The 12,371-nt window shown below is 34.9% G+C and overlaps 2 protein-coding genes across 7 annotated transcripts; one reads left to right on the top strand and one right to left on the bottom strand.

Annotated features, from left to right (window-relative positions):
- Positions 1–201: 201 nt before the first annotated feature.
- On the bottom strand, positions 202–5,217 carry Diap2 (Death-associated inhibitor of apoptosis 2). The gene is made up of 8 exons (XM_011139352.3): positions 4,375–5,217; positions 4,048–4,168; positions 3,599–3,796; positions 3,313–3,491; positions 3,060–3,200; positions 2,615–2,757; positions 2,235–2,515; positions 202–1,734 (listed from the first exon to the last, which is right to left on the bottom strand). The coding sequence occupies exons 1-8, from the start codon at positions 4,870–4,872 to the stop codon at positions 1,547–1,549; spliced, it is 1,749 nt and encodes a 582-aa protein (XP_011137654.1). The 5' UTR covers positions 4,873–5,217; the 3' UTR covers positions 202–1,546.
- Positions 5,218–6,046: 829 nt separating this feature from the next.
- On the top strand, positions 6,047–12,066 carry Acat1 (Acetyl-CoA acetyltransferase 1). 6 transcript variants are annotated; one of them, XM_025299165.1, is made up of 9 exons: positions 6,047–6,175; positions 8,654–8,800; positions 8,896–9,010; positions 9,206–9,420; positions 9,620–9,910; positions 10,042–10,230; positions 10,329–10,486; positions 11,122–11,238; positions 11,703–12,066. In XM_025299165.1, the coding sequence occupies exons 1-9, from the start codon at positions 6,077–6,079 to the stop codon at positions 11,986–11,988; spliced, it is 1,617 nt and encodes a 538-aa protein (XP_025154950.1). In that variant the 5' UTR covers positions 6,047–6,076; the 3' UTR covers positions 11,989–12,066. The 6 variants fall into 6 exon arrangements, with proteins under 6 accessions (XP_025154950.1, XP_025154951.1, XP_025154953.1 ...); XM_025299166.1 differs by having other exon boundaries at positions 9,227–9,420; positions 11,703–12,062; XM_025299168.1 differs by lacking the exon at positions 11,703–12,066 and adding an exon at positions 10,649–10,736 and having other exon boundaries at positions 11,122–11,202.
- The last annotated feature ends 305 nt before the right edge of the window (positions 12,067–12,371 follow it).

Below are 12,371 nucleotides of genomic sequence, written 5' to 3'. Positions count from 1 at the left end.
TTTAGGGATTCAAAATCCCTTAAGGTTAGGGTTTCAGCTACGTAAAATTGTACTAAAATTTTTTGTATGCGACAGATAGATATGTCAAGACCTGTCGGTCATTGTACTATACAAACAACAAACTAATTTTTATTTCAGTCCGATATTCGTGTCATTGGGTTAGTGTCAATTAGGCTGCGACAATATATCTCGGATCGCTTACTCCATTAAGAAACACCATTTAGAAAGCTTATTATGAAATCAAATCAACTTCCATACATCTGCTTACAATTATAAGAACAAAATGGATATAACCTTTGTACATATGTTTTAAGATATAAATTTCCCTCTAACTTTAGTATCATTAATACCTGAGATATATATAAACGTAATACATATCATATCATACCATAAAAATTGCGCTATTTCGTCAGATGATAAACTATTTCAACCAGTTAATAATAAATTTATATATCAATATCTCACATACTATGATATTTTATAACGAAATATCTTGGCAATTGAATACAAGAATAGAAGTTATAACAATAGCTATTCGTAAGTTTAAGGTACATTTAAGAAGCAATGGACATCTTAAATAAAATTCTACTTCAGGAAAAGTCATAATTTGCATAATTTAGGTAGGCTTTACGTAATATTGTCAGTTACTGTGTCTTTAAATTAAATATATAAATTATTAAAACTCAAACGAACAACATACTCTGTTTATCGCTTGCTCGGTTCATTGCATATATCTTTAACAAACTGTGTTATTAACGAAATAAAGACTAATTCTTTATCAACACCTTAAATGCCACGGTATGTTTTTTTTATAATTGGCACCATCATGCTGAAACATCTCGTTGATTTATATATACACAAGATAGATATAACTATATCTAATAAATTAGACACAGGAGAACAAAGAATCAAGGAAAAAAAATAGATATGTGCATAAAAGAACTGCATTTATCTATTGATATTATTGAAACATTAATTAAGCTTGGGAGCAATGGAAACGAACACAGTAACGTGTTGTGAAATAAATATAATACTTTAGAAAGAAAGAATCAGAGAATTATTGTCAAATATCAGTAGTAGAATCAACCAATATATAATCCATCGCGACGCAGTTTCAGTTGATATATAACTGCGTTATTGTCGTAAAATTTCTATAAAGATATTTGCAAAATATAAGATGTCTGATCCAACGTGCGGGTAAAAGTCATTAAATTGGTGAATAAAGTTTTGCATAATTCCGCAAACACGATAATTATTCAGTTAATGATTAAAGATAATTAGCGCACGAGTACACGCGATGCAATGGAACGTGCTCTTTTAGAAATTTCATCCAAGATGTCTGAATCTATCAACAATCTGTTGACAAGTCACAAATTTTTTTAAATATCTCAGTAATTATCTTTGCCATTTGCAAACAATAAGAATTTTTTGTAAAATGGCACGGAATTTTTTCGTTCAATTTGACGAATTTTACTCGCACACGAGCAAACGTATATATTACGTCAGACACCCTATATACACGATAACACGTACGTCAAAATTTGACTTAAGACAAGAAGGTACGAACACTAGCGCGTATCATTATTCTACACATGGGACAAAATGTAAGAGATGGCGCACAGAAGATACACGTTGCCAAATGTCCGCAAGGTAAAAATACTATAGCTACATCATTATCCATGCAAATTTTGCATAAACGAGCCTCCTTTAACCTTCTGTTCTCCTCTTGTAATGCTGTGAAAGAAGAATAAAAATGAAAAAATAATAATAATGTCATGTGTGTGCGTGTACACATACGCACATATTACTGCGTGTACACACACACACACACACATACGCGCGCGCACACATGTACGCACGCACACATACAGACAGACACAGACAAACGGAACATAACAAAATACATTTATGCGATATATGTGTGCGCATATGTCTTTTTCCCGAGAATTCAAATTATATATATCTATAATGCAAAACATATCTATTCTCATAAAATAACTCCATGTATCATTTAAAACAAAGAATTGCACTATAGAAAGCATCATCAATCACTCCAATTTATTTGAATAATTTTAGTATTTATTCAGATAATAATTTTAAAAGTGAAAACCGTGGTTTCAAGAGCATCAGAATAAAAGTAACGCGAAGAAAAACTAAAAAATATACATAACAGATTCACAGAACGGATATACAACATTAAATTATGTAACATTTTTTACATATATATCACTTACTTATATTATTGGATTTAATATTCTTTTTTCCTTCGAGTTCGTCCTCTTTATTGACTGCATCAGTTTTCTGTTCTTTATCTTCAAAGACTTCAGTTTTGGATCCGCTATTTTCTTGTCCTTTAACTTCGCAGTCTTTCTCTTTATCATCCAAGTTATTCATTTCTGAACATATATTGCGTTTTTCATCGTCGTTGAATGTATTTGTGGAATTATGAGTTGTTTGCACAACAATTCGGTCAGTTGACACAACCAACTCCGAAAATGATGAATCAGAAGCACCACTATCGAGGAAAAAATAATTTTCTGTATATGTCCCGATTAAGCGTACTTGGCGCATACCATACGTTACGCATATGCGTAATAATTCTATTTGCGCATACCTATTATAATCTTCCATAGTTTGATCATGCAGAACATCCTGTATAAGTTCTTCGGCATTTGTATAAGTTACACCACATTCCTCCATTTTTCTTTTTAGAGTTCTCTTTACTCTATCTACAGATAACCCAATTTCAAGCGCACTCTACATTCAAAGATACATGAAGTAATTTATACAGTTAACAATTGACGTAAAAAAGAAAAAAAAAATGAATCGAATCAGGTCGTGCGGAGCAAAGTATCACAAGCCATTTGGTCGAGTATTAGAAATAGCAGTAAAACATGTCTTTTAGTATTTTAGACGAACTTAAAAATATCAAGAAATAAATTTATCGTTACTCCTAATAGTTCCCAAACAGTTTGCAACATTTTGCAGCGTGCAAGAGAGAAATTCAATTAATTCTGTATGCACGATTGATATATAATTAATTAGATTGTTCTACTTGCCAGAGCAGGAGCAGTATCTAGTAATTTCGCGATTACAGAATCTGTTATCAAATTCAAATCAGACCGTGGAACTGTGGAAAGAGATGTAGTTAGAGTTCCTACGACATCCCCACCATCTTCATCTGATATCTCACCCAATATCTTTGTGCAAAAACAAAGAAATATGTTACATACTACATGTACAATTATATATTTTGTTACTCATTTATAGTTAAATCGATAAGATAACGACAAAGTGAAACACAACAGACACCTTAGGATCCAAAGGTGGTCTACTATCGATACAATGTTTCACAAATTCTTGTCCACGCACAAGATTTACAAAGGTACAGGTTGGAAACCATCGTGCATGTTCAGACCACACATCGTCTTTTGGTTCCCAGTTGCGTAGTCCTCCGTCGCAATGGAAACATCTAACTTGATCTTGAGTCCCTGACATATATACGATAAAAATTAATTATTGGAACAAACATTTTATATTAAACATATCATACCAGTGGAGTTATTTGAAAATTAAACACATATAATATAATTCTAACCAGTATAGTAAAATCCAGCAGCTGATAACATCTCTGGTGTTTGTTTATGATCCGTAGGCCATCCTACAAAAGTCCGTAGTCTCTCTTCGTATGTTGTATTTTTTGGATTGCTAGGTGCTGTATGTACTTGTATTCCTAATTCTGTTATGCCTGTTGTTGCGCCAGATACTAAAGTAACATTGGCCAATTCTAACGCTTCTGTCGAGAAGATAAAATAATAGCAAGTAAGTATATCAAATATACAAACATACTTTAGCAGTAGAAACATAGTACGAACATACAAATTACATAAAATTAAAATTTAGCGCGCACGTTCATACATATATACATACACACACACATACACACACAGTATAAAGATACACTGGTGTAAAAAAATAAATAAAAAATACTAATCTAACTGTGTAGGATGTGATAATGTAATCTGATAGTATAATTCAGCAATGTACCATCTTCGGTTTCGTATCTCATATAGAAATCACAATTTGGAAAATGTAATCTATGTTCACTATCTGGATCATCACCAGCTTCCCATTTCGTCAAAACACCTCCACAATAGATGCATTCTACCTGTTGTTTGTATAAAATGACACATGGGAGTTAAGTAGCAGTCTTGGACAAAGTATACAGATACATCCTATCTCTTAACTAACATGCTTACAAGTATACAATTGAACTTATTTATTATTTATTATTGAAACGAAGCTGAAACAAAGCACTGGATGAATACGCGATTTAGAATAATATCAACAGCATGTGTCAAAACATTTTCTCACCAAGTCGCTAAACTGAAGATAGTAGAAACCTGATTTAGCCAATTGCTCCGGGGAAACGACAGAGGATATCGGCCAATTAACAAACGATCGTAATCTTTGCGAAGTAGTACCATAGTCTCTCAAAGGGTTCGTGCTGCGTACAGCGGTCTCCTGTACTTCACCTAGATTACCCTTGATAACGTTGGATTGTCGCGTGACTGGCAACGATGATGTTACAGATGATTCTATCGATACGCTAGCTGACGCCGGTATCAATGGCACGTTGCACGTATCAGCCGAATTGACGACGAAAGGACAAGCAGGTTGGGCTTGTCGATGACGCGCCATAGCCTGGTCGCCGTAATTCCAATCGGATACTGTCGTGCCACACAAGAAACACTGTACCTCCAGACTATGCCCGGTGTAATAAAAGCCCGCTTTTGCGATTCGCGGTGCGTCAACCGCGGCGTTAACTGGCCATTCCTCGAAGGTCTTGAGTCTGTTCTCTTCGACATTCATCCTATACGAATTCAAAGCGTACCGCTATTGGATGTCCACAATTCGGATAAACTCTCGATAAACTATCGCGAGAACACTTTCACGAACGAGTTCACCATGCGTTACTTCGCTTCAATAATATTTAGCTTAAATGTATCGTGGTCACGTAATATCGAGTATTGTTACGGAATATTGTATCAGAAATTTACTTCTTCGGTCGATGACGCACTCATACGTAATCCTCAGACAGTTTTACGCGCAGACGTACGACATCACGATGGTCACCTTTTGAAATGCGCTGAAAGTACTAATTTTTACACGCCTCAACCAATCACATTTAGGCCAAAGTGCTAAAAAGCAATGGGTCTGTTCTCTTTAGCTGCACTGCTGAACCTGGTGCAATAAGTTGGAGTAAAAAAAAATATAGGCTGCGTTCCGATATTCACTATCGGTACTGAAAATATATATAGTTTAGAATAGAATAGAAAATAAATATAGTTTGTATCACGTATGTTATAGATTTTCAACACTGGCAGTGAATATCGGAACGCAGCTATAGTTGTCATACTTATTCCTAACTTATCGCACTAGTTCAGCAGTGCAACTAAAAAGAACAGACCAATAGACGTACGGTCGCAGACATAATAGTGTGTGTCCGTTTTTTTGCAACTTTCGGAACGCATCCCGACTCGAGAAGAATGAGGGCAAGAGTACAGGCTTTTGCATAACGCATAATACATAACGCACAAGCAAATAAACCAATTAGTTTTCTTCATTTCCCTCCTAGGATAGAAATGAAGAACTCTAATTGATTGATTCTCTTATGCGTTGTGTATTATGCGTTATGCAGAAGTCTGTGCTTTGGCCCTCATTCTTCTCGAGTCGAGATGCGTTCCGAAAGTTGCAAAACAACGGGCACACACTATTTGCCGCGACCCTATGTATGTATGTATATATATATATATATATACACGTGATACGTATGAATATACGTATGTATGTGTGGATGGTTTAATGATCTAAAGCCAGCGGCACACGGTGCTTGTTTTCGTGCTGGATTGCTTGCTGGATGAAAATATTGCGTTGTGATTGGTACATTTCCGAAGATGGATGGAAATGCACCAATCAGAACGCAGTATTTTCATCCAGCAAGCAATCCAGCACGAAAACAAGCACCGTGTGCCGCTGGCTTAAGAATTAGAATAGAAATCTGTGTGAATAAAATATGAAGTTACTGGTTATCACTGGTTATCACTGGATGAACAGTAGTGCGTTCCTTTCCGAAATATTTTTTACAATTGCAATAGTAACGAGATCGGCAAAAGTAAGTTATTATTTATTAATTATAAAAATTACATCTTCATCCTCTATATATGATTGTATATTTTAGAGAATATAATTTCATAGATTGTGCAACTGTGAATGTTTAATTATTTTATCTATCCATTCATCTTCAGTCAGCATAAACCTCTAAAGGACGTTTTAAGGATATCCTGAGGATATCCCAACATCCTAAAAACATCCCCAGGATACCTCCAAGATGTTCTTTGGATGTTTTGTGTTGTCTGAGGTCCATCTGTCTAATCGTGAACATCAAACTGCTTTATATAATGATAAGAATGATAAAAGTTATGTGCTATTAGGTTAGTCTTTTGCACTCTTTTGAATGCAATAAGATAAAGTGAAACAAGTATATAACCTAGCCTAGCATTTGCAGCAACATCATTATAAATAAAACTGAAACGAACAAACCTATATTACAAATTACATTCCTTACACACACACGCGCACACACACACACACACACACACACACACACACACAACGCACGCGCGTGCATACATGTATATTTTGTCTCAGAATATATAATTAAAAATCTAGTAATTATACAGTTTAGAAGGTTTGCCCCTAATATTGACAAATTTATGCTTAATCGACACATTTTTACACGAAACGAAAGAATATGGAAGAAAAAAGTCGCTCTGTCCCGCGAAGCAAGATATTGTTGAAGTTAACGACTATTTAGGTTAGGTAACTTGTTATATCAACGATATAGTGACATAAACATGCTCTGTGGACACATATGCATGCAAAAAAATATCGCAATGTTAAAAGGACTTAATCTAATTTAACTTATACCTTTTTACGATATTGTTATAATAATAATATTACAATATATATACATTAATTGTTAAAATGCTTCTGTGTATTTAATTTTTTTCTGTGTTTATGAAAAAACAATGTGTCTATTTGAAACAGTATGCGTTTATACGCGACGAATTTTACAAGAATACGCAAGGTTTACATTCTGTTGGAAAATTACTTCAATTTTTCGTTTTCCTAATTAATAAGTCTATCGTATATTAAAATAGCAGATCCTGGAAAGATTAATAAAGCCTCCTTCAAGGTAAAGGTTTTAAATTAGGCTAGACTTGGTTAATAAATGTATATATTACACTCAGTATAACAGTGTAATTATAACAGCTTCAGTTTAATTCTAATAATCTCAGATTTAGTATATAAATTGAAGTTTTAATAGATATCAACATATGTTTGAAATTCGCGTTCTTTTGCATGGGCACAGTGTTGGGGGCATTTAGGCCCCTTGCACAATGCCAGACAACAGGCAATAAGAATAAAAATATACTAATCACAATCGACTATTACAAGAATAATCTATTGTGATTGGTCTATTTTTATTCTCATTGCCTGTTGCTTGGCATTGTGCAAAGGGCTTTAGTCCCACCGAACCTCCTGCATATGCGTCCATTATGTCACAACTACGTCACAAGTTTTAATAGCGTTCCGTTCCGTTTCATGCATATGCGCGCATTTTTTTTAGTATACATAACATAAACTATACAGAGTGTCGCAGAACCTTGGCACACGGGCTCCGTAGGGATGTAGAGCTAAGTGAGAGGAACAGAGAAGTCTTGTACCATAATGTGAAAATCGCAATATTTTTTTAATTATAACAGCGCAAAGTTTGGCGTTTTCCACGCCCAGCGCGGCCTATAGACGCTCCGCGGCAAGCTGTAAGCGTGGGGGCTGAGCGGTAACGCGACTCGCGTTGCGCGGCGTCAAAGCGCCAAGACGCCATCGCGACAATCAGCATGAGACGTGTTATCGCTCAGTCCCTACGCACACAGCTTGCCGCGGAGCGTTTATAGGCTATGGGCGTGGAAAACGCCAAACTTTGCGCTGTTATAATTAAAAAACTATTACGATTTTCACATTATTTAGGAGAACTTTTTTGTTCCTCCCACTTAGCTCTATGTCTCTACGAAGCTCGTGTCCCAAAGTTCTGAGACACCCTGTAGATAAATGCGCGCATATGCGTGAAACGGAACGCACCGTGGACAAGAGCACAGGTTTTTGCACAACACATAATACATAACGCATAAGAGAATAGACCAATTAGTTTTCTTCATTTCCTTCCTCAGGACAGAAATGAAGAACTCTGATTGGTTGATTCTCTTATGCGTTGTGTATTATGCGTTATGTAGAAGTCTGTGCTCTGGCCCATATCGTATAACATCGTCTAGCCTAAATAGTCATCAACTTTAACGATTAATTATTCGTTTCGCGGGATAGAGCAACTTTTCTTTTCTAGATTCTTTCGTTTCATGTAAAAACGCACCGATTGAGCATAAATTTATCAATATTAGAAGTACGACTTCCAATAAGGAGGTAAACTATATAATTATCATACGTTGAAACAAATTTATCAACGTTGCAATTGTTGAATCTATCCGGATTATCTGGAGAGTAGTTAAATAAAATTATAATTTTCTTTGTTCAGATGCATTTCATCAGCAGCCGCATGTACAGTTCCAAAGTGAAATTAAACGATGTTGTTATAATCAGTGCTGTACGTACTCCCATAGGATCATTTCTAGGATCTTTGTCAAAAGTCTCAGCGACAAAACTTGGTGCAATAGCTGTACAAGTAAGAATTGGAACCATCAGTCGACACAATTGTTACAATTCACTGAGAATTTACTCGGAATTACAATTTACTCAGGATTATATTCCTTTTCACAGGCAGCTGTTGAAAGATCCAGTATCGCTAAAGAACAAGTGAAAGAAGTATATATGGGCAATGTCTGTCAAGGTTTTTTAGGTCAAGCACCTGCAAGACAGGCTGCGTTATTCGCAGGTACTGCAAAAAACCTGTATTTTTTTATAATTAATATTTATATCCGATAAATTATATAATATAAAAATATAATTAGTTTTATAATAATTAATGTTTATAAATTTATATTATATTAATATATACAATATGTGTATGTGTGTGTGTGTGTATGTTATAACGAATAATAATAGTTAAATAATTAGCTGGAGTCTTCAGGATTAATTTGTACACTATTAGGTCTTCCAAAGTCAACAATATGCACTACAGTAAATAAAGTATGCGCAAGTGGCATGAAAAGTATCATGCTGGCTTCTCAGTCTCTACAATGCGGTCATCAAGAGATTGTTCTAGCTGGTGGTATGGAATCTATGTCCAATGTGCCATATTATTTAGCTCGTGGTGCAACATCATATGGTGGATTAAAACTTGAGGTTAAACTATGTCTTTTATCAATTTTGCGTTATCTTATTTCGATGCGATAATTCTGTCCATTTAAGATATCCGGTATTATCACCTCAACTTGTATGTAACGTACACACGCGCGCGCGTATCATGAAAAAATATATTCATAAATATGTTAAAAAGTATAAATATAGCAACTATCACATAATATCATCTTTGATCTCACAGGATGGTATCGTATTCGATGGACTGACGGATGTTTACAACAAATGCCATATGGGTAATTGCGCTGAAAATACGGCTAAAAAATTAAATATCTCTCGTCGGCAGCAGGATGAATACGCCATCAGTAGTTACAAACGTAGCGCAGCGGCTTATGAAAGTAATACATTTAAAGATGAATTGGTACCTGTGAGTGTACCTCAGAAGAAGGGTAAACCGGATGTAATGTTCGACAAAGATGAGGAATACAAAAGGGTCAACTTTGAAAAATTTTCAACACTGAGCACTGTTTTCCAGGTGGAGTGAAATTCAACTCACTAAGATAACATAAAATAACATATGCACGATCAATCCGTTATGAATTACATGAAATTGAAATACATGTTGTATCATATCAACTAAATGCATGTTTGCTTTCGCACATACAGAAAGACAACGGCACAGTTACCGCTGGAAACGCATCCACATTAAACGACGGAGCTGCTGCATTAGTCATGACAAGCAGCGAAGTAGCCGAAAAATTGAATCTTAAACCCTTGGCCAGAGTCGTCGCTTTCCACGACGCAGCAACGGATCCGATAGATTTTCCCATCGCACCAGCTCTCGCAGTACCATCGGTGAGTTGTATATCGATAAACTGTGAGTGAGGGTAGAAATAGTAGAAAGGGAGTTGGTGAAGAATGAAGGAATAATCAATCTGTGCAACCTCTCACAGTTGCTCGAAAATGCTGGAGTTAATAAGAATGACGTAGCGCTTTGGGAGATTAACGAAGCATTCAGTGTAGTAGCTGTAGCAAATCAAAAATTACTCGACATTGATCCTGCCAAGGTAAACGTTCACGGCGGAGCTGTTTCGTTGGGACACCCCATAGGGTAAGATATTACCCCCGTTATTATTCGAATAACTTACTCCATAGGGTAAGTTATTCAAATATAATACGTACGTATTCTATACGCACGCACGCACGCACGCACACGCACACGCGCGCGCGCACATACATATACACACACACACACACGTGTGTACTTTTTTAGCTATTCGAAATGTCGCTTCAACATTTTTGACCGTGAATGAGCAAAATGGAGCGACGTGTTAGCAGTTGAGACGAAGAATTCCGCAGTTGTATGATATACTATTTCATGTCGTATAAAATTAATTAAAATTTTTATGACAAAATCAATCATTTTAAGAATAAAAATTTTTTTATCAGAAATAAATAAAATTTTTATTTTTGAAACGATTGAAATGGAAAAAACTAGCAGGTTGGGTTGAAACAAAGTTAGAACAATGGAAATTGTTGCACAATATGACGACGGAATGAATCAGGAAGTATAAATTTTGTTCATTAGATGTGTCCCGATTTCTCAAATATATTTTGGACGTTGGAGTATGCTATACTACTGGATGTGTTTTTATATGTATTATATAAATATATACATATATATATATATATATACAAATTTATTATATGTTATTATATCGATTATATTGACGATATATGTTTCAGTATGTCAGGTGCACGTATCGTAGTGCATTTGGTGCACGCTCTTAAAGCTGGGGAAAAAGGTGTCGCTTCGATTTGTAACGGTGGTGGCGGTGCGTCATCAATTTTGATTGAAAAACTGTAAGTTTACAAACGACAATCATAGCTGTGCTGTTTATAAAGTAAAAGTAGATTGAAATTACAATTTGTTGGTTGGGACAATAATATTCACACACACATATACACACACGCACACACATCACTGAAAAAATATTGAAAGATAGAGTTCAGAGAAGGAAAAAATTGATTCTATCTAGTGGAATGTTAACCATATTGTTAACCATATTGTTATATTTTTTAAGCAAACATATATATATGTATATATGTGAACATATATATTTTTTCTCATTCCTTGTATAGATAACAAGACTTTTTTATTTTTCTAATATTGTATATATTTTTCCATGTTATATATATATTTTATCATAATATAGAAATAAATACTTTTATATCGGCAGTTGGATCAATTCAATATATAAACCTCAATTTTGAATTTTGCCATCAGAGATTTCTGAGTGGGAAAAAGGTTATTGTATAATTTGTAGGATCAATTCGATTTTACCTCTGCTAAAATTAACGTTGTATACAAAACAATCGTGTCCACTATGTGATGGTCTAAAAAAGGAGTTGCGCTTACGTTTCACCGGTCGGTACAAATTGGAAGAAGTCGACATTAGCGCAGAAGGAAACGAGCGGTATTACAATCAGTACAGGAACGACATACCAGTTCTTTTTGCGGATGGTCAGTATCTGTGCAAACATCGATTAGATGCCGATTTGTTGGAAAGCAGACTGGAGAGATTTGTGTCAGAGAAAAATGTAGGAAGCTGAATTCGTATCGATATGAACTCGATATTACATTAGTTAGTAATGTCGAGATGTAAATCGCATGATGACTTTCGTGTTCGATTTCGAATGTACGAATGTAATTTATTGTATTTTTCTATATCTATATACATGTATACATTAAATTCGTAAAATAAAGAAAAAAATTTTTATCATTGGATGGAGTTGTGAGGTATGTAATTAATATATGGTGGATCAATGAATCAAATAGGATGAAAATGCAATTGTGAATGTAAAATACTTAGCACAGAAGATTATTCAATATTTTTTGGATCATAAATTTTTATAAAATTCTGTGTAATGTAATATTTGTTTTTGTAAGTTAATAATTTTATAATCTTAGGTTATATATGAAGGGCGCGAGCCTG

Source organism: Harpegnathos saltator, unplaced genomic scaffold (genome assembly GCF_003227715.2).
Source record: "Harpegnathos saltator strain DR-91 unplaced genomic scaffold, Hsal_v8.6 scaffold254, whole genome shotgun sequence".
Taxonomy (NCBI): domain Eukaryota; kingdom Metazoa; phylum Arthropoda; class Insecta; order Hymenoptera; family Formicidae; genus Harpegnathos; species Harpegnathos saltator.
Note: the sequence above shows the minus strand (reverse complement) of the source record. Positions and strands in the feature narration are given on the sequence as shown.